The sequence below is a fragment of the Amblyomma mixtum genome, chromosome 8 (assembly GCF_055824585.1).
Source record: "Amblyomma mixtum isolate Tamu chromosome 8, ASM5582458v1, whole genome shotgun sequence".
Taxonomy (NCBI): domain Eukaryota; kingdom Metazoa; phylum Arthropoda; class Arachnida; order Ixodida; family Ixodidae; genus Amblyomma; species Amblyomma mixtum.
The window spans coordinates 4,531,417-4,554,234 of record NC_143019.1 but is presented as its reverse complement, the minus strand read 5'-3'; the positions used below and the strand labels follow the sequence as shown (position 1 = coordinate 4,554,234).

General features: G+C 48.1%; 1 protein-coding gene across 1 annotated transcript; it reads left to right on the top strand.

Annotated features, from left to right (window-relative positions):
• The first annotated feature begins 3,723 nt into the window (after positions 1 to 3,723).
• Positions 3,724 to 20,991, top strand: LOC149331193 (uncharacterized). The gene is made up of 5 exons (XM_089556374.1): positions 3,724 to 4,127; positions 9,448 to 9,538; positions 11,778 to 11,934; positions 12,631 to 12,680; positions 16,292 to 20,991. Exons 1-5 carry the CDS (start codon positions 4,123 to 4,125, stop codon positions 16,388 to 16,390), a joined length of 402 nt encoding a protein of 133 aa, XP_089412500.1. The 5' UTR covers positions 3,724 to 4,122; the 3' UTR covers positions 16,391 to 20,991.
• Positions 20,992 to 22,818: the final 1,827 nt, after the last annotated feature.

Sequence of the window (22,818 nt, the reverse complement as noted above, 5' to 3'; positions counted from 1 at the left end):
TTCTTTTCTTCACTTTTCCATCAGGCTACGAACTATGCAGCTGCAATTAAATTTATTCGTGCGTTATAATGCCGTTGAATGTTCCAAGCAGCAAATCGCGAATATGTGGGTGTTGACGACCTTCGGTAACCCCCCTCTCGCGTAAATTCTAAACTTCAAGGAGATAAGTCGCCGTCGCTTTATCGCTTACAGCGCCGTTTGAAATTAAACCGCGCGGTGAGAGTTTTATTACCCGAGCCGTAGTTCACATGAGGCGTTAACGACCTCCCTGCGGAAAAGGTGCAAGGACCGCTAGTTGGGCCCTTCCAATGGGATTGCCTACACTCAAGGCGGAGAGCGCCGTGTTCCCCCTTCCGAGGTTTTTTGCATAGCGGATGGCCTGGACGGAGGGCGTTGGCACTTTCACCGTCTCCACGGGCCATACAGAACCATATCAGCAGCCTTAGTTTAGTTTGCCTCCGGTAGGATTAATTAGAAGCGCGCAAGGCGTGCCTTTAGACAGCAAGCTGTTTTTATTTTTTGATCTCCCCACCTTTCGAATAGTTTCGCACGTGTTGCTGCCGTTTCGTATTCTGGCAAGGTTCCCGTACGTATCGCCAGTGATACGCGTATTCTCTCGTTTCGCTATTATCGCTCTTGATTCTTCGCCGCAAAGAAAGGGGTGAGGGGGTGGGCTAAAAAGTGGAAAGCTTTTTATTTTCAAAATTTCAGCTTTGTTTCTCGCTACAAATTACTGTGGTGATTTCGTGCGTAGCGTCGACAGATTTTTCCTTTTTGTTTTGACATTCTACTGGGTATCTTGAAGAAATATGTTGACACAATTAAAATTTCATCATCATCATTTATTTTACCCTTAAAGGCCTCTGTTGAGGCATTACATAAGGGGGGGGGGGACAAAGCAAATGCAACTGAGAATAATACGTTAATACAACAAAACATAATGCAATACAATAAAATGAAAAACGATACATCACAATACAACGTTGGTCAATAATGAAGGGCGCAAGGCTGAATTAAGCGGTAACAACAACAACAAGAAAAAGAATAAGTGTAACTGGGTGAAGTTTGAGCAGTGTCTTTTATTCAGTACAGTGATTAATTAATGCCTGTCGAAATTTAGTAGCGTCGCGCTCGTTAACAATGTAGTCGGGTAGCAGGTTCCAATTTTCTATTGCAGTTGGAAGAAAAGATTTATTAAATGCCAAGGTCGATCCATGTATACGTTGAATGCTGAGGAGGTTAAACAGGCGGCGCGATGTTCTGATGGGAGCTAGTAATAATGTGTCACGAAGATCAGGAAAATTGTAATATAACTTATGAAAGAGGCAGAGTCGTGCGATTTTCCGTCGGAGCTCTAGTGGCGGGATGTTAAGTGAAGATTTAATACTGGTGATACTGCTGTGTCTATTGTAATTTGAGGATATAAAACGGGCTGCTCGGTTTTGAACGGCTTCTAAGGTGTTAATTATGCTTGGTGAGGATTCCATATAGCCGCTGCATAATCAAGTATGGTACGGGCACCGTACCAACGCTGGCCGTCACGCCCGGTTCCGCAGGGCCTCTGACTCCACTGTGGCATGGTCCGAAGGCGCCGACGGCCGCCGCCCGTCTCGCTTCTGCCGCTTTTCTTTTGATCGACGCTGTTTACGTCACCGCATATCGCCCGATGACGTCACCCCCCCCCCCCCCCCCCCTTTCCGAATGAAGCCACACACGCGTCCCTCGGTCTTGTAGCGTGTGCGCGTACGCGCCTTTTGCCGAACCCAAGCCTCCTCCTTTTCCCTCGTTGGCGCCGCTATTACATATCGCGTACGTCTCCCGCACTCGGTCTGTCCCGCGTGAGTCAGCCCGGAGTTGCGCAAGACCTCCCACGCGAGCGACCAGATTTCGACGGCGAGGGCTCTTGCGAGAGACAGCCGCCGCCACCGTACCCATTCCCTCCTCTTCCCCCTTTCCAACTTTCGTCGGCCCTCATATACATATAGGCGCTTACTCGGTGATTACTGCGGCAATAATAACTGCTCCCCCGAGTGCTACGACTCTTGGGCGCCGTCTGCGATGGAGGGGCAGCTGGCGGCTGCGTTATGGCGAAATGCGATTTCGTTCAGCGCGGCGGGAACTGAGGGCCGACCAAAGCAGGGTTCGGATGGGTTCCCCGGGTGCTTCGAGTTACGGTATTGCGTATGTGCTCGAGTGTGTGTCTGTCTGTGTGATTGGACGGGTGCTCTCTCGCGTTGAGTATGATTACGTTCGCTGCTCACTTTACTTTGCGGCCAGAAATATGTCGAGAGAAGGAGAGTAGAGTCGATTGCTCAACATGGACAAGTAGGCATTATCAAGAGCAAGAAATGAATTTTTCCGTAACATGTAATGAGTAACTTGTAGATCTACATATAGCATTTCGCTTGTACATGTTACATGTAACATGTACATGAAACATGTAATGAGTGTGAAAGCACTATTCCGATGGGCAAGCCCCGCGCAATATCTTGCGATGCTTGTGGGCTTGTGCCAAGTGAAATAACTAAATAAAAATCAATCAAATAAACATCCACTACTCAGATTCCGACCTGCGGCTCCGCGAACAGGTAGGCTTCGCTGGGCACTGCACGAGAGCACTAGGCTAACGCCGCAGCTGAACGCGCCTCGTGTTAAAATGCAGCACACTCTCACACTGCACTGAAAATCGTCTTCTTCATCAGCCAATACTACTATCAAACTAATTATCGCGCTTTAAGTTGTGTGTTGGTAGTGACAGAGATGTGCGCTGGATGCGTTGGCAGGGACAGTGTTGTGGCAGAATCACCGCACTAGGGCAGTGCCCATTGCCGTTGACAACATTCTTACAGAAACGCGGCACTGGACTATGGCCGCCGGTGTATATTGGTTAATTGGCGCTGACGATGAAAACGTTGAAGACGCGCATAACTGGCTGCTTGGATCAGTGGACACCTCAATTGCGCTTTCTGGTACGTGGCCGTGGTTTCCACTTGTAAAAAACGGTTCTTTCGCAAAATATTTCTTGCTTACCCATGCTAAACCGCGGATGATTTTTAGGCGGATCAAGATAGAGAAGCCAAGCTAAGCATATGGGTGAAGAGATGAGTTTGCCAAGTTGGGCTGTTATAGGGCGTCTTCCAATGCCATAGGACACCGGACATATGAGGTAGCCGAAACGTATTTATCCTGCACTAGGCTTCACATGGATGCAATTGCTCCTGATGTAGATGATGGGAATAATGATAGGGTTCTCACTGTGTGCAGGTGAACCTGACCAGATCAATAAGCGAACTTAGAAAATTGAGTTCTTGCTGTATCTGTACACTGCCTATACTAAGCCGGCTACCGCAGCCCGGCTGGAAGGTCAAGAAGTGCCCTGTACATCTACGCTCGATCCACGACATAAAACCGTGATCGAGAATTTCTTCGTGACCCGGCATAGCCTTTTCCACGAATAGCGAAATTCTGGCAGGAAGAAATCTGCGTACTACCGTAATCACGAACTGTTGTTTATAGAATGTCGAGTAGTGACCTACGTTCAGCGCTGCAGGAATTGTAAAAGCCATAAGATATTGGCATGGCGTGTTTGAGGCACGTGTTTCCTTGTTGTTCGGGGTCGGCATGTCCGTAGGTCAACTTTCCCTGTCTTCCGTATCACCATCTTATCGTAGACACACCTCCGGAACGATAAGCGCGATCGCTGCGAAACTGAGCTTGCCAACTCACACGATGGTGCTGGCGTAATCATCGCCTACTGCCGACAGCACCGCTATGCCACGTGCACTCCGCACAGTTCCTTTCCTCGGTGGGCGTGTGGGCTACGTATAAAGGACACACGTGAAGCGTACTAGTGCCGCCGCGTCCCCTTCATTCATCACGTGACGCCGGGACTGAGCGCCCCTGATTGGTTCCCGTGGTCTCGCTATCGCCGGCATAGTCAGCACGACAAGAGACCAAGTTCTGCTGCCACTGCTGCAGTGCTGCCAGGTGTAGCGCTCTTGGACACCTTGCCGGATCAGCTGGTTTCTTGTGGGTCCTCTTGGGTGCCGTGTGTGACGTCGTTGCGGGCCCGTTATTTCGGCGACCTCCATTTACCGGCCATCCAGGACTGGGGAAGACACCATGACGTGAGTTCAAGATCAGCCGCGCTGCTGAAACCTTTTCGTAACCTCCGTGGGAAGGTACCAACAACCTCTACACAGTCGATGGCAGGTTCCGGAGAAGCGGAGAATCTAGGTGTTATCAGCTTGCTGACTTTCCACGGTGGCCCTGCGGCGTACCATGAGGACCGCTTTGTAGGAGCTGCTTTTGCTGAATGGCTGAGAAGCTTCGTGGGCCTTTTATGTTTTCAGGGCCCATTTTTATCCAAAGTACTGTTACGTGGCGGCCAGCCGAAGAATGAGGCGCGATGAATGATGAACAAGCGATGATTTAATGGCCGCTGGACTAGCGGGAGAGCTCCGCCCCGCGTCACTTCCAGCTTCGTCTTCTTCGTCACAATACATTCGGGTTGTGTATTTAGACATTGTGTTCGATAGAAAGAAGCAAGCATTGGCCGCGGCGTTTTGCTGTGCTGTGGTCTGGGCCGCATGTTCATATACCCGGCCTCGGTTATCTCCGTTGCAGCCGGTGGCGAAAGATTGCGCGCATAGCGAGTTTCGGACCACCGTGAAGAAATCGCCACCTTGGTCACCTTCGTTACGATAAGGCTCGCTGTTTCTGTTCCGGGTCGCAAAGCGGAATTCGGAATCGAGCAAATGAATGTCTGACTGAGAGCGAAGACAGTGATGAGGTCTCTGTGCCAATATGGCCAGGTTGCCAAAGCTGTTGCGCGAGTTCTCTGCTGCAGAATTTCACAACGAATTCCGAGTTCCACCCGATATGTGGTATTCCGTGCATTACTTTCGTGCCAGCCGGTTCAGTATGCCATTCAAGGTGGCACCATTTGTAAGTATTTAGTGTTGGTTATTTACGATTTAATAGGAAAAACAGCGGAGGAAAAACAAGGGCGCGAGAACGGCACTCAACAACGCACCCTTACAGCGGCGTGCTGTGAGCCTTTCTCGGGTTTTTTATTTATTTCCGCTTGTCTTCTCGTTTAGAACTCCATTTAGAGTTCGTACCATCAAATCTGTCTGTACATGCTGCCCCCCGAAGTACTTTTTTGTTTCCTGTCTACCGAAGCAAAGAATGGTACCGTCCTCCTCCTTGCGACCTCTTCAGTCTTGGTGTATCCCAAGAACGAAGCGGAGCATAAATGGATTTGCCGAGGAGCGCGTCCGACGTAGTTCGCCTCTCTGCGCGCAGCTCGCATCGTCGCTGGTGATCTTCGAGCATCGGCATTCTCGAGAAACGCAGTCGTGCTCGCATTGCGTCCAGAAAGCGATCGCCGGCAGGTGCTACGAAGCGGTCGACGGGTCGAACAAAGCTCCGCTCGGGCTGCGGCGAAAGGGACACTCGCTTGGGCCGCGACGTTCATTTCATCGTGGCCCGTTATCGCTTCCAAGTTTCGCTCGACGTCACATCCCAGGATTGTTTGGAGGCATTAGTTCTGCATTAAACGGTGCTCGCTTATATCTGAGCGTCTCCCCCTGCAGATCGTCTTGCGTGTATCGTTCTCGGATGACCCTTTATACCTCGTATGACGAGAGGAGAGCTCGCCGCGGGGTAGTTTTTTTTTTTTTTTTTAATGGGAAAGCCCTATATGGCTCTTTCGCGTCAGCCAAAAGTGTCCGCAAGTTTTGTCTGCACGATTACGTCGTTCACTGAAGATGCATGTGTGAAAGTGTGACTGTTATAGAGTGATAAAATGTCGCCGTGCGAAGTACTTCGTTAATGAGATGTAATTGGTTAATTAAACGCGAAAAAAATACTTTTAGTCGTTAAAATAGCATGGACGTTGATGTAGCGCACGGACGTCCGAACAGCCAGGTATATCGATATAGTATGTGGACGTTTTGCTTTTGCATTGCCCCAATGAGGACAGCCGCAGTGATCTCAAAGTTATGCTGGACAGATTTCGCTCTCTCCGTTGCGTGCTGTTTGCTGGCTTTCTTCAGCGTCAGATGTTCCAGCTGCCTCGCTAGCGTACTTGGAGCGCCTTTTGAACCGTGAGGCTTTTCTCCGAATGTGGGTTCGTGATACAAGCTGTGAGCGTCGAGGCTTTGCGCAGCTGTTTCGGGCAGTCGCATGCAGCCCCTGCGTGCTTCGGGTTCTCTTTCGCTCAAACAGCGCCTCGAACAAAAGTACTCTGCTGGGAAACGGGCTTCCAGGCAAGCAGCAACTTTTAGCTCTTTATAGTGTAAAAATACTGCGTGCATTTGCGACCGTATGAATTTCTATAGTGAAATGGAGCGATACCCGAAGGTGATTCAAACCGCGTGGTGCTTGGTCTATGCATGCTGCGTGTCTGTACTCGAGCACCACTTCACTGTGTAAAAGTGAGACGATGACCTGATCCCGTACTGGGATGGTTTATGCACGATGATTGATCTTTTCGCGCAAAGACATCATAGCGCCTCCACACGTGAACCACTTTCCTTTGTTTTGGACTGTCCTTATGCATAACTTCTGAGCGCCATTCTTTGTGACGCTCCCGACTATGGCAGTTACGCAACTTTCCAGTAAAAAATGAGAATTTTGCCTAAATTCTGTATACATGCGAAAGCGGAATTGCGTGAACGGTAACGGCGGAGATAAAAAACGGGAATTCGCGCCGTAGATGGAAGTTGATGAAGACGATGTGTACTATACACAGCAGCGCGGCAGTGTGTGGATCGACTGCGGCGATTCGTTCTCTCGCGAAGTGGCCAGCGAAGCTGATCTGTTCGCGCTGCCGCGGGTTGGAACCCCAGTCAGGGTGATATTTGTTTGATTTATTTATTTCACTTGGCACAATACCCCAAACATCCCAAAATACTTGGCCCAAACCCACAAACATCGCTAAATCTTAATCTGAATTTACCCATCGGAACAGTGTTTTTGCATTAATAATGTTTTGCGCTGCACTCCTTGGATTTTAGAATGCCTCAAACATTTGCTGCACCGTTTATTCTGAAAGCCAGTAGATAGTCTTCGAAGGCCCAGTATTGCCTGACAAACTCGCCACGGCACTTGGGGCCAGCATTTCATCGACTGATTAGCTGGACACAAAGTCGCTGTCATGCGTGGTATGTTGTAAGCGCGCAGTAACCATGTGTTGACACAAATACGTACCGGCGACGGCGAACACATTGTCATAGTGGACTACGGGGCATCTGCGTTGTGGCAGTCCATTCGTATCAGTTTTCGCGCAGAGATCACGCGTAGAAGCTGATACGATTGGGCTGACCTAGACTGCGCAGAAGCTCCGTGGTCCACTGTGGTATCGTGTTGTCCTTGTCAGGCATGCGAGTACCTGCAGCTGAAGCACGCGTGAAAGGTGGCGGAAAAGCTGACGCGAGCTGCATGATTCGTTAGCCACACAACGACTGCAGCCCTGGACACTGCTGTCGCTTCCAAGTTCTTATGTGTCAGTGTGTTAGCTCAGTGGTTACGGCATTCAAGTGCTGGGAATGGGCATAAAACCAGCGACAGAGGCCGCCTGTCGTTGGTAGCGATTCGTTAAAACACCCAGGTACTAATATTTTAGTTCACATTAGAGAACATAAATTAAACAAAATTAACCCGGGGCCCGCGATACGGTCTTCCCTATGGGCAGCTGTCCAACTTCATGTCTAACATTCTTGTAGTTTTCACTATTCAAAACTGTAAGGGCATGATTTGGAATTGTTGACGATAATTGTCCGTTCTTCATACATGTAGCAAAATATTTTTTTTTCAATATCTCCATCGCTCGCATCGAGCAGTTAAGATTACCTTAGGAAACCAATGGGGAACACTTTTGACGATTGCAAAAAACGTGAGTAGCAAAAAAATGCAAGCGTGCCGACGGGAGATCTTGGGTTATATTTATTTTTGTAGTGAAGTCTCACAATATATCTAAAAATTGCGTTCATTAAACTTTTTCCCGTTCAAAAAAATCTTTTTGTCCAGAATTGTTGGGAATGCGTACGCTCGGAATTTTTGTTCAAAGGTATGCTCACGTAAGACCTCTTTCTTCTTTCACTCCCTCCTTTATCCCTTCCCTTAGGGCGCGGTTCGAGTGTCCACCGAGCTGAGACAGTTACTGCGTCATTTACTTTCCTCAGAAGCAGTTTTCAATTTGATCATGTAATTTTTTCGATGGACCAGATGTCGTTCGAGACGCTTGCTAAAATGGCGCATTTGTTAACCGTAGTGTTTACGTTATAAGTGTGCCTCGCGCGCATAAAGTTCATTTTGACGCAAAATGGAACGCGGAGACGCAGTTTCTGTGACGCGAATTTCGTGTTTCTTAGTTGTTTCACAACCGACTCGAGCAAGGAAAACAAGGAAGCACAATGTCTTACTTTCGCGACAGTTATTGACAAAGCACGATTGTTCTCTATGCGGAAACGCACTTCAGGGCGTCATGCTTTCCGAGGAAGCTTTACATTTCAAAACACAATGGAATCGAAGCTTTCTAAGGTCACCGTTAGCCAACACCTTGCGGTATGCTTCGCGTCTTCAATTCGCCTAAATAAAGTGGAACATTGGGCTTGTTTGTCGTCCTCAGTTATCTTTCTCGAGCAGCAAGTTTTTAGTTCTCCTGAAACTTTTTCTATATTCAGCAAATGTCGGAGTGGGACAGGAATTTGTGTTGGACGTCAGTGTATATCCCCCTTATTCCGGTCACGCGGGCTTTTATTGGCACAGAGGACGTGTCTGTACTCCTTCCCGCGCTTCCAGCAGGCAATGCTTTCTTCGGTGGAAATTTCGTTCAGTGCTTTTAGGCCGTGTGAATCGCGGCGGATTCAGGCCATGATAGGGAAATGAGGAATAGATTTAGAATAAGATGTAGCAGACTGCGTTTCCATTCTCCAACTGTGAACATCCACGAAAATCTCTATCCTAGCAAAACTGACCTCTGTTACAGCTGACACTTAATGGCAGTTAGATTACTGTATCCTACCTTAAACTGTGGAAATCAACATGTGAGATGTCTATTGTGCGAAGAGCGGGTAACGGGCGGTTTGAGTGACAGTCGATACCAAAGAAAAGCATAAGTGGTCAAAAAGTCCGATAAAGTGACTTGAAAGAGTCGGTGTGAGAAGGTTGTCGCGGATGGCACAGGGGGCGGCAGGAAGTCACTGGGGAAGGCCTCTGTCCAACTGTGGTCTTCACTTCACTAATGAAAATGTTTGCTACGAAGAAATTCGGGGCTAGTTACTACATGTCGAAAAAAGGGGACACAATCAACGTCATGAATGTTCCGTGGATTTGCGCGGCAGTGATGCGTTTTGTGGACAATTAACTCACGGCGATGCAAACGTCTCTGTTGCTTTTCTGAACGACCCGTTCTCTTCTCTTTTCTTCTCGTCCATTCAGTGATTCGAGCGAGGCTCCCCAGAGTGCAGTCACCACGGATCCCGTCCAGGTTCATCACCCTGAACCGTTCACCCTGCCACAAGTGAATATGGTGAGTGTGCTGATGCTGATCTTGTTTTGCGATGATCAACGGTTCGTTTTTATCACGGATGCACATTCCCAGCACGTCCGCAATGATTTTTACGTGTACCTTCAGTGCGCTGAAACAAATATTGTTACGGGACAGCGGGCCCGCGCAGAGAGAGGCACACAGGAACGCAGGAGACCCAGGAAAAAACAACCGGCCGCGGCGATTACATTTCGTTCTCTCTGTCTCGCGCTCGCCCCGCGCCTCTTCTTTATTCGTCTAGGGCAGCGCGCTCTTGGTCAGCGTAGGTCGTATGCCGTAACAGTATGTATACGATCCCGTTTTATCTTTTATTTATTGCTTCCATGGCATGCAGTTTTTATCTTGTATTTATTGCTTCTACGGCATGCGGCTTCCACGGCATGCAGTAGTAGATTTTCGCTTTTAAATTATATGCATTGTTGTCGAACTTTGAACTAGCGACGCACGTCGTGACTTTTCAACTCGGCTGATTTAACGAAGTCAGTGTATCGTTCGTAGGAGGCGCTTTTTCAAAGCTTCTTGATGTTTGTAACTTATTCCTTGCGTCATGATATCACTGAATGCATGCGTCGTCGCAGTGATGCTCAAAGGTAATTAGCCCACAGTAGTCGTGCATTTGAATTATTAACAACACAACAGACCGAGCACACGGTTCATGTCGGTCGAAGATAACGCTAGGGACAACTCGTGATGTAAAAGGTGGCTACAGCTGCTATTAAAAAGGCAGAGAGCTCTAGAAGTAAAAAGCAGCTATGCTTGTAAGGCTTGTCCGCTTTGCTGCGTTTAAAATGATAAAGTGGACACAAATATGAAAGGACAGGGAGAAAGTGCTACGCAGAGTAGGTTTCCCTGCTGGATTCAATCACCGCGACGATATAAAGCCCTCAAACGGTCCCCAGGTCTGTTGATTACCCGGGTAGTTTGCGCAAGTTTAATACCTTTATGCACCGGGAGCAGTGATGCCGCGGTCTGAATATCTGCCTCTGATCATGGTTTGATACTCGGATAGGACTCAAGAATGAAGCGCTAGACGCCCCTCAAGCAGGACCCTCCACCTAATGGAGTCTACATATTTTCATGGCCGTGTGGTTAGTCCAATTAAGCTGCGGTGAATTCCCTTTCATTTGCTAAACCCTGCGATGTCAGGCTAGCAAGTCCAAGAGGATTGCCCACGACGTCGTGAGAATCAGTCGACGCCATCGGCTGGAGGGCTTCCTTCAGGGGCATTTGCCACTTCATTCTTGAGTTGCATCAGACTAAAATGTCCGGCTGGCGCATCCGCCCAAGCTTCCTACAGATCTGGAGGGCCACTAGGTGCACGTCAAAGCGCGGAGTGGCAGCGAATAAATACTCGAGCAGTGAACAGACATGGTTTTAGGAAGCCTTGAGCTTGAATATTGTATATGAGAGTCATGCCTTTGTAACAATGCCTAGATTAGATGTTCCCGCAAGCGAGATGGCCTACAATGTTTCATTCTTTTTTTTAGCAATTTCACGACGTGAGGTGCGGGCGCTCCTAGCATGTCTTACACTTGCAACATCTTGTAATCCTGAATACTGGTTTTAGTGTTCGCCGTTGAAGTTGAAAACTTCTTCCTTCTTCCTCCAAGGTTTCTAACCTAATTCTAAGACTGGCCCAGCGGTGGCTGTGTGGTTCAGGTGCCCGGCTGCTGATTCAAAAAACACAGGTTCGATCCCGGCCGTGGCGGTCGCATTTTGATGGAGGCGAAATGTTAGGGGCCAGTGTACTGTGCCCCCCCCCCCCCCCCCCCCAGTGTCTAACTCTATGGTCGAAGCCATCCGGAGCCTTCCAATGCGGCGTCCCCATAGCCTTTGTCATTTTTTGGACTTCAAACCAAAACCAATCCATCTAAACTGCAGATGTTGTTGTTGTTGTTGTTTTTCTTATCTTTATTGTCTAGTTCCTCAGAGGATCGGGGAGTTTGCGTTCCTGGCGTAGTTTGTCGTAATACGATATTCTCACTTTCACATATTGTCCGGCTGTCACGTGGCACTGCTGGACCTGAGAGGTAGAATGTAATGCAGCTTTCCCTAACGGTTTTTCCATCCAGTAATGAATGAAAGTGACCTTTTTTTTTCTTTTCTTCTTGCACCTTTGCGTGCCTCATGTTACTTATCTGTTATGCTTAGAATATGACGTCCCGGTGCCCTTCGATTCCTGACGGCGCTGTTTTTCCTCGTCTTGTGTGGCGCTTCGCAGCAGAGCGAAGGCCGGCTGGTCACGTCCCCTGGCGGCGAGCAGGGCGTCCTCTCCCTGGGCGCCGAGAAGGGCCTGTCCAAGAGTGGCCTCACTGTCAGCATCGTCGTGGAACCCGTGGAACCGTCGGCGGGGGCATGCGTCGACGACGACCCCTACAGTGAGTATAACTACCACTGTGTGATGGAAACATCTTATACTCACCATACAGTCGTCCACATACCTGTCTAGTGCGCCCGGAGGCCGCGCTCTCTTGTAGATCGAGGGTAATCGTCGCTGCCTGACATGCACGATACTGCTTTTAAAGGTATGTAGAGTTAAATGCGATTCATGGGAATGTATATGCGCGATAAGATCAGGCTCCGAGCCTCGGGCTACTCCCAGATGACAACCGTATACTCACCGCCGCGGTGGCCTAGTGATCTGAGCATCCGCCTCTCATGCTGGAGGTGCGGGATTCGATCCCCAATGCCGCCGGGTACCCACCGGTGATATAGTGGGTACCAGCTTTCCCTTGCCTGGTTCTGGCTTCTTTATGGTGAAATGTTTGGGAACTGGGTCCTTGACCCCATCTTGAGTAAAAAACAAAAGTAAAACCTTGTGTCATGGCGCTCTTTGGCCACAGTTGGATTCTCATGGCGCAAAGGCATCATCAATTGTGCACTCCCGGTGCGCCATTCGACCGTTCTAGACAGATATGTTGACGGCTGTATAAATGCAACGCGTATATCCCTCCTGGTGTGTATAAATATTGATGTGTGTATAAACGTTAAGCTTCACTGTTTCCTATTCGGTAGAGTCTGAAAACATACCTCGTGGTGACTCTCCCATATTTTTTTTCCTCTTACACCCGCAGCCTGCAAAACACCCACACCTGCAGAGGAGGACATGGTGCGAAGCCTAATCGTGAGTTTTTTTTTTTGATACAATAAATATTGTTGTGTAGTGCGGGCTTGCAAGTTTATAAATAGGAAGCAAAAAAGTGGACGAAGCATTCAGTCCTTGTCTATGCTTTTCCTTTTTATTTCATTTCTTGTTCTTTCCTGACTCGCAGCTTGTTTCCCTTCGTTTTATCGCTCTCGTTCATCCAACAGAGTGCCGCTTTGCGTATGTCGCCGTTCATCAACGCACTAATTTCCCAGCGACGAGCCAGAGTGCGGAATGATTCTTCAATTTAACGAATTCTTCGTTCTAACCAAATTTTTCTGGAGTTATGATTCGAATTGGCGTCACGAACCGGCAGCTGGAGAAATTAGTTCATTAGCTTCCTGCAGCGGGCATTTTGTGGCAATGCTGCAGAGGCTGAACACGAAAGAGATGCAGACGGGCCTTTGTCCCCTTGCCATTGCGTTGTGGGTTGTGCAAGGGCGCTAGCGCTGAAGAGACTATACTATACCCGATGCACGGGGTCAAATGCCCGTCTCCTTCACTTTCCTGCTTGGCCTCTGCTGCATTCTTACAAAAAGATGCGCGCAAATATGGTGGCACTTGAATTACAGCCTTCGGTAACATCTTCCGCATTTATTTTCACAGCGTCAGCCATTTAGAACAGACCCTCGTCTTCTCCTGACCGATATCTGTTCATTGTTGTCCGCATGAAAAAACGCCATGACATGAGAAAGACATATGGGTCATGTGACTATGAATCGCTCCGGCGGGTCAGTGACCTACGCATTATTGGATCATATGAACTGTTTACCTGCCGTTCTTACATTTATACAAACACTGAACTGAACCTTTGTATACATACTCTTATCACATTATTTATTCCGCATTCCATTAAGCATTCATCTGACGCAGAAACTGGCCTCAAAGAACGTGAACGTCCGTTCAACTCTTTTTATGCCTCATCCCGAGCTCAGCTTTTTCTTCCTCGGTCCTTTCCCTTATAGAATTTTTTTAGACAGTCTATAGACTCTCTATAGTCAAATCCTAGAGAAGTCTACAGGCAATAAAAATGCTATCTCTCTATAGGCAATCTATAGATTTATGGCCATACACTTTTAGACCTTTGTCTGTAGACAGTCTATAGACTACGAATAGAAAAATAAAAATCTATAGGAAGGCAATAGTCTAAAAGAAGTCTATAGACTGTCTATAGACCATTTTTGTAAGGGTTCGGGCGGGCAAGTGAGCGAAGGGATTCTCTTCCGGAAAATATATGTCCCACCCGATCCCCTTCGATCGCTTGAAGGGATTCTGCACCTTTTGAAGACTGTGCAGGCGTATCGGCTGGCGCGTTTCCCGGAAAGGTCTCCGGGCTTCGCGTGTACGGGCTAGCGACAAGCTGAAGCGCTGCTCTTGGTCTGACGAAAAAAGTAACATAAAAAAAGAAAATATCGCTTTGCTGCGTCCGCGATTCTGTCCTTCCTTTTTCATTTTTTTTTATTTTATCCTTTTCGCATCCACGAGCCTGATTTATGGCGTCCGAGAGACGACCGTAGAATGCGGAGAAACCCAAGCTGTTTTCTTTTATTTTTACCTTGTCACCGCTCCGAGCACGGACAAAGCGTGGCAGGGCTGTCGTGATAGATGGGGAAATAAGTGGGCGAAACGTGAACCTCCCGCGACGGGCGGTCTTCGTTCCACTGTGCTTCGATGCGGCTTGCCAGGATTAAAGTGAAAAAAAAGTTTTCCCGCAGAAATGCCTGTTCCAGGCTCATAGTGTTGGGATTTGAAGGCGCGGGCTCCTTTCCCAAGCCATGCACCCTGAGTAGCCGAGCACCAGGCCGGGGCATAGCTTGTACCCATTTTGAGAAAACCGGTGGGTACCCGGCCGGCGGCGGGAGTCGAACCCACCACCTGCGGAAATACTGAAAAAAGATGAAGAACCATTGGTCTATAAATTCTTCATCCGCCCGTGGAGAACTTGCCTTTTTTTTTTTTTTCTCCCTGATCTATGCGAAAGGAAGCGTCCTGCTCATAATGACCGAGGGAACGCACAACTCCTAAACTGACAGGTGCATTCCGCATTGGGCCTCTCCAACGTTTCCCGCAGTTTTCACCGCCGCGATGGCTGAGTGGTAATGGGGCTCGGCTGCTGACCCGAAAGACGCGGGTTCGATCCCGGCCCCGGCGGTCGAATTTCGATGGAGGCGAAATTCTAGAGGCCCATGTACTGGGCGATGTCAGTGCACGTTAAAGAAGAACCCCAGGTAGTCGAAATTTCCGGAGCCTTTCACTACGGCGTCCCTGATAGCCTTAGATTTGGGACGTTAAACCCCAATAAACCAAACCATTTCCCGCAGTTCTAATCTCTTGCACTAAGCTCTTGCTAGAGCCTTTTCTCAGATATAGTTGATGGTAGTCGTAACCATCTTAAGCGCCACTTCTAACATCATTTTTATCGGGATTCCTAGGTCGAAGTCGAAAGAGTATGAACAGCTGTGCGAATCGCTGCGTTATAACCGCTATCGCGTTACTCCCGCAAGGAATTTCGTCATATAACGTTCCTGAGCTCTGCCTCGTTTCGCTGTATTCAAATGTGGTCGCCACTTGCGCTGAATTACTCCATCTCTGCCAGCTACACTACTTCATCATGGCCCTCTTGTACATGCGCGACATCCGCAATGCATGTAGGTGCTGCGCAGCACCGTAAATAGTGAGTATAAACGATATTTTTAAACGTTTGTTTCTACGTGCTCGAGTTGCAATGGCCACACTAAAGCAGTACAGTAAAGGAGGCACTTCTGGTAGGCGGATGTTGTGCGAGTGGAAGCAATGGGTTCGCCGTGTGGTAAGCTATGATTCATCGTGAAGGTAATCGCCTTACCCTGGTTGCCGCCAAACTTCGGTGACACCGAAAGAAATGAACGCTGTTTGCTCTCCGCTCTCGAAGTTGCGGAAATTGACTCCATGCTAACCGAAGTCCACTCACTCCCTTTAATATGACTTCGCCGATCTGACGTGTATATTTGCTCAACAAAGGTTGCCTGCAGGTATTGCCATAGCTCATTATTGTGCCGAACTTCCTTGCCCTCCAGAGCTACGTTGCATTAGACCCTGTGATTGTTGCCCATTTGGTCATAAAGAAAAACTAATTTCTCTTGTGTCGCAGGAAATTCTGGTCGTGGCGAAAACTTGTTTTATTTTTCACATGTTACTGCCGTCTCTATGGGAATATACTTCCACCTCACAGTATCTCGCAGTAGAATGGAAGCTACTAGGGTGGGATGGCGTTTTCGAGACGTGTGTGATTCTCTTGTGAGCGCATGCGAAAAGCACTTGCGGAAGTCACCCCTTGGTTCTTGCAGCTTTGTCAAGTGGAGTACCTCTCTCTGACGACTGCTAAAACTTCGCCGTCATGAAGGAGCTGTAGCCCTGTCGTGACACTAAGTATTACAGAACATACACGACAGAATATGCGATACTTTAAGAAAAAAATATCGCTAGGGCAGCAACTTCAGTCGTTGCACATTTATGTCCCGAGACCATCAAAGAATTTGTGCTGCGACAAATGAGCTGATTGGCCATACCATCAGCTAAAAACCCATTCCCGTCTTGTTCTCTCGCTGCAGATGAACGCCGAACTGCGCAAGGAAGAGTTCGCCAAGCTGCTCGAAGAGCACGCCCAGATCGTCATGGAGATCAACAAGGCTGAGAACAGCCTCGCATAGCTGGTGCGGCACCAACCATTGCCACCACCCTTGCCACCATCCGACTTTACCCGGCCCTCAAAGCGTCGCCACCACAGGCACCGCTCTGGTAGGACATCGCAAGCCACGTCCTGCAGCGCTCCTGGAAGACACGGCCGCAGAAGGCGATACCGAAAGGAGTGTCCCCTTACCTTTGTCTCTGAGGTCTGATGAATTTTTTTAAGAAGTGCAGAGAGCGTTTAACCTAAATATTTTAAAACCTGCGTAATCATCATGGGGAGGGCATCTGGCACGACACCCTTTGCAAGGTCACGGGGTCTTTTTTTTCTTAATTTGCGCGAAAATGGGTAAGACCCCACCCACAGTTCTTGTCAATGACTCCTTGAGCACGGCGCTTACGGGAATTGTTCCCCGAAAGAACCGGATGCATACTTCTTTCCGCAAGTGCGGATGAGTCAACAGAAACGTCCAAAGTAAACCCCGCGAACGCTTCTACGTACTCCGGCACTGTACAAGGAGTGCCTCCTAAGTTTGAAACATAAACATACATGAAAGTCTGACCGTTGTCAGTTTAGAGAAACCTTTTCTGTGGTTACGTTCACGTGATCACATTGGTGGTTTACCCATTTCACATGCTTCGTTTTTAACGCGAACACCTTAGATGCAAGTCAGTCTATGGCCATCCTCTTTTCATAGCCTGCTTTCTTTTGCCTTAATGAGAGCCATTAACCCCCCCCCCCCCCCTTCCCACGCCAACGTCGTGGTATCACGGGCCACAGCTTATTAAGAACGCGGCTTAACATCCTCTCATGGTTCATGCTGGTATACACTGCTACGATGAAGTTGTCCGGATGTAGTTGCCGATAGTTAAACCGTCGCACCACTCGCGATATGGCCCGTTGAGATCCCCTGTTTCCATACACCTGCTTCTTAGATGTCTTTAAGTCCAATCCAGAGATTATCTCGTCACTTCTGATCAGTAGAGTGAACGATCGCGCGCCGACACTGTACGTCAGAGCCAACTACGAGTGTCTGTGCGTTTTTCCACTCGAAGCTCAGCATCTAGCTGGACTCGGCTAGATTAGCAGCGGTAATTTTGAGCAGGAATAAAGCGGGAGGAGTGAAAAATAAGGGACGATGCGATAACCAGACTAAAATGTACAAAGCTGTTAGGGAACAGTACGTCCACTGTTAGCCCTAACTCACCGGGTTCTGAAAAAACTAGATCTTAGATCTGCTCGAGTGTAGAGTTTGTCGGCGAACAACCTTCCCATAGGCAGCAGTATGGCGCAGGACTTGTGGTCCTCCCCCAACAAAGGGATGGAAGTGTATGCTTCTTTACCGTAAGCGCGTCGTGTTCGCTCATCGCTGTTAGAAGTGGTTAGTTTCTTTTATGGATGTGAATTTCAGTTCATTCTGAAGTCGTACTTTTAAGTGGAAGGGACGAGGGGAGTTACCGGTGGTTGTACCATATGCTTCTAAAAGTGGTCTTCTCGTACAAAATTATCACTAATTACATTTTGCTAGTAGTGAAAGCGGTGAGCAAAATTGGGGTTATAGAGTACTAATCCAGCGAAAACGAGACATGTAAAGAATGGGCAGGAAGAAAGCTGTTGTGGAAAATTCAGGGGTCGTCTTATAAAGCCAGCGGTAGCTGCTGAATGCAACCGAGCCGATTTAAGCTGCATAGACCAAGACTAACACGCGGTTCTGCTTCAAAAATGGTTGACACCGTCACGTTGCAGATATACTCCAATCGTCCACGGCGTTAATTAGTTATGAAGATAATGGATGATAGTCTATAGCCTCGTCCTCTGTGAATAATTTCATTGTGGCTTTGCACATGCCATGGTCCCCATTAAAGACCTCTTCTCAGTGTTGCTAACTCCGGAGGTGTAAAATTATTACATTAAGTTTTCTGTGACCTTGTATTCTCTCTGGAAATGCATGCGCCAGCTATTGCCGTCTGGCGTAACAGGAAATCGAAAGAAACTTTTAGGTAGACGAATGGCTCGTATCTGTAAATTTCGCTTTATTTATGCTGCACCTTAGTTCTCCATAATGTGCCACGACAAATACATTTCTCCCGTGTTTTTCTCACCGCGCTTCGTATGCAACTTTAATATCGTGACGGCTGTTTTCACTGCATCCATTTGGCCCAGTTGAGTTGTAGCATAGCATTACGCAATTCGCCATTCGCTTCCGCGGGACACCACTGCGTAAGCGCTGATTGGTCCCGACCACGTTGGAAGAATAGTCCCGACGTGGCAGGCTGGTACGCACGCAGCTGACGGGCACGTGGCGCCATCTGGCGCCGTCAGGGCATACTGCTCAGTAGCGCCTCGCGGAAGCGGTTCGCGGTAGCGGATCGTGCTGTCCTAGAACTTTCTAATATCATCTCCCATGAAAGCTTCCTCTCCCACTTTCACGGTACTTCTGTCAGAAACAAAAGGCCAGGACATTACTTAGTCAATTCCCACATGCGTTCACAAACTGCAAGCAGCAAAGCCGGGTGGTGCAGGAAGTGGTGTTGCAAACAATCTTCCACAAGGACTACCGACTGCCGCATCCGCGGTGAATCCGCAGGAAAGTAACCTGCGAGGCAGCTTTACCCACTCGACCCGCCTTTGTCGAGTTCATGATAACGCTCAGGATATCGAGCTCGCCACGACACGACAAACTTGCCCGCACATGGAGCCAATGTCGTTCTCACTCTTACTATCTGCGGGATTCAAAATTGTGAGGAAAATCTCCAACTACTGGGTTGTGTACAAAACGTAGGGCAACGACTATGCCTTGTGGCAGGCTTCGCCCAGCCCTGCATATTAATCGCCAACGCTCCTCGCTGACGTTTCTTCCCAGATAACAGATGAAGTGAGGTTGAGATTATCGAAGCGGTTGTCAACACCGTCGAGTCCTGGGTGGATACAGAGGCAGACGCAGCTGTCCTGTCTTGTACGCCTTTTCGAAATAATCCATCGCCAGCCAGCACCACTCAATGCTCAGGCGCTGGATTCGAAAGGCAGAAAATGTGATGTCTTCGTAACTGTGCGATTCTAAGCACGTTGCAGATGAATATTTTTGTGCGTTGTTTCTCTAAACACGTGCGCTGCTTTTCTCTTGTTTTTTTTCTCCTCTCGTCTGTTTTTACTTTGCCATTGTTGAAGTGTAGTTTCGTTGCTTCGATACCTATGGTTGTGTACCCTTTGAGATTCACGGGTGTTTGGTCGCGAGTGTCGTCTTACGTATGCCGTAGCGTTGTATATAGCTTCAGAAAGATGTAATGCTTGTATTGTACATTTTTTCTTCATTTCACACGGCCGAAGAAAGAGTGAAAGAAAATGAAAGTGCGGTCTGGCTGTATTTCGACTGCGCGGGTGAAGATGTAGAGGCGTGAATTCTATTTTTAACATATTTTTTATTCCTTTGGCGTCTGTGCCAACGAGCGTGAGGTGTGTGAGCTTCTTCGATGCTCTGTTGAGAAGGTTGCTTATTCACCAGTTTTTGAGGTCCTTCAAAACTCCGAACGCAGAACGACCATTTTATTTTTCCCTTTACGTTGTGCCTGCCTGTGAAGAGTTTTTGAAAGCGGTGCCGGAAGTGACGTCACTGCCTTCGTCACGTGTCACAGCACTCGATTGTGTGTCTAAACAAACGGTGTCCTGCTCTTTAGCATTCAACGCATGTGAACCCGCCAAAATTTGTTTCTGGGTGAGGCTGAATGCCATCATGAACGATGCCGTTTGCTGTGACGTCACCGAACTGTAACTAGCTACTCTTTCAGTCTCTGTATAGGGCTATGCGAATTTAGATTCTCAAGGGCCTGTGCTTTTCTTTTTAGTGAAGTCTTGCAGTTGTGTCATCTGTGGCCATCCCCCTTGTCATCAAACTTGTATGCGAGCGATGTGGAGTTTGAAATTTCCCGTAAAGAATTTGGGCTGCGCTTCTGGATTGCATAAATTCTGCGCCAGAAATGGTAAAAAAAAAGTTCTGAAGTTTCGCTCTTATACGCTACAATGCATACGTGGTGTGTATGGTGCCTTTTCCAAGCTGTTGGGCTCGAAATTAAGCCGTGGCCTGGCCTGCTGGGGCTTTTAGAACAGCGCAGTGCTTGAACAGAAATCATGCTGTAATTACGCGCACATTTCCTTTCAGACTGCAAGGTCATGACATCCATGTATGTTATCCCGTGCCCTGTAATCTTCCGATCCGTAATCTCTAATCCTTGATCCCAAAGCTCTAAACCAGTGGCGTATGTTTTCTTGCGGCCTTTTTGATTGTTCCAGCATTAGGCAGTTCTTGATTGCCTCAGCAGCCTAAGCCTTACCAAAAATACAAGGAAGTGTTGCGAAGCTAAAGCTTTACGGGTCGTTTCAGTCTCGCCGTACTGTGCGAAGTGTGTGAGGAACGTTGACCTCGTTTGGCTTGTGTAATTTATGCGCTGTGTTTTTGTTATTTAAGTGAAAGCAGAACCAAAGGAAAGAATATGTACACACAGTCCAATAGCAGCAAATGTGATGGTATACCCGTACAAGAGAAACCTGTTTATATAGAGTTTGTATGCGCTTGTTCATAGTTGTCTTGTGGTCCTCTTTATATATATAAAGTGATATCACAGTGTACAGCCTGAATTTCCTGTGTTCTTTGCGTCACATTTTATTCAGTCCTGATGAAATGAGCTCCTTGGACGGAGCCATTGATTCAGTGATAAACTGGAATGAAGTTTTAGTTATCCCCTTTTCCCGGAGAGCATTATAAGCCGCATGAACACCCCTCCACATGCATGTAAGGAGCCTGCACGCATGTCGTGTGGGCTGTGTAGCACATTTTGGTGTCACACAGCGCCAGACAGACGGGTCTGTCTGCTAAGCAGTACCTGGCGTCCACCGATACCACCAATACCTCGTTTGTTGTCATTCCAACTCTTGAAGCAGGTTGGCCCATGCGTTGAAGTCAATTAAAACAATGTATCAGCAATTATACTGTACTATTTCTCGTGCTTCACATGACCTAAGCACTCCCAGAACGTCACAGCCATCTTTCGGTTGATTAAACCGAAACAACAAAAGTGTCAAGGAGAAACTGAATTCTAAATTGATTAGCTGTAAAATGTGGAAGCGCAAGCTCTTCGTACGTGCCGGGGACTGCCGAAATGTGCTTCTACAGCAGCAACAAACTTTTTTCATCGCCCGGGAACGTCCAGTTACTATGGCTGTTGACACCATGAGAGCACTTATTCGGCACCACACTCGGGTCCCCTGTCATAATCTCGCAACTCTTGTTGCAACATGGCCACGTACTACACACGCCAAAGTAATTGATACTCATTGCACCTATATGCCCTCGCAAATTACCCCAGCCTCAGGGCTTCTCTTACCCTGATGGAATCTTCGTCACCTGGGGCACTTCTATACCCGGCATTACAAAGAAAGGCAGTGTATCGTGGGCTTCTCTCAAACAGGTCACGTTAGAACATCTGAATTCTATCCGCAGTCACCGCATAAACGTCTACACAGACCCTTCAGTTAACTCCATCAGTTCTGCAGGGTCTGCGGTCATCCCTTCTATGTCTGTCTTGATCGAGGTGACGACGACCTACTACAGTTCCCCGACGGGGGCAGAACTAGCTGCCCTTCGGGCTGCAGTTCAGCTCTCCAACCAAGAAAACCCACACTAGTGCTTAGACTTTTTTTTTTTTCATATTTCAAAGAAGCCCTCCAAAGCCTGCAAGCTGCCTACGCCGCGGTATTCGCGTGAACTCTTTACAGAAATTGGCGAATTTTACCACAGCTCAATAACCAAAGCTCAGGGTATACTTCTTCACTGGATGCCAGGACACTCCGTCGTTACAGGAATCTGTGGTGCGGACGAAGTCATCCTCCGACAACGACGGCTTTTACGTAAATGTTCTTGTATCAAAGGTTGACGCAGCGGGGAGACTTCTCACGCTGGCGAGGGAGCTCAAACTTGGTGCGTGAAGAGGTACATTCGCGAAGGAGTTTCCTTTCCAGCATTCCGTAAATGTACCACTATTTGTAAACGGGGGACGTTCTTTCAGAATATAAACCTGAAAGTGTTGCTATGAGCTTGTTTATAAAATCACAGCAGGGTGACTACATCAGACTTAATGTGCACCAAGAATAAAAGCGACCAGCAACAACTGGTAGCATGAATTGTAATACTGCCAGACCAGTCACCACTCTCAAAGTACCCACACACACAAATCGAGCGTGCAGTGGATACGAACTGAGTTAAATACAAGCTACGAAAACTTGAAGCATCGGACACGAGGAGCCGGTATAACTAAAATTGTGGTGAAGGGTGCTTTGTGATATCTTGGTGCGGGCTACTTGGTGAATCATCGTGGAGCAGCAAGTACGAAAGAGAGGCACAAGAACACAGGACAAGCGCTGAAACAGCGCTTGTGTTTTGTTCTCGTGTCTCTACCC

Excerpts from the sequence above, each read along its gene's own strand:
- LOC149331193 (XM_089556374.1), top strand. Across the intron at positions 11,935-12,630 it reads CGTCGACGACGACCCCTACA|CCTGCAAAACACCCACACCT; the intron begins GTGAGTATAACT and ends TTACACCCGCAG. Across the intron at positions 12,681-16,291 it reads ACATGGTGCGAAGCCTAATC|ATGAACGCCGAACTGCGCAA; the intron begins GTGAGTTTTTTT and ends CTCTCGCTGCAG.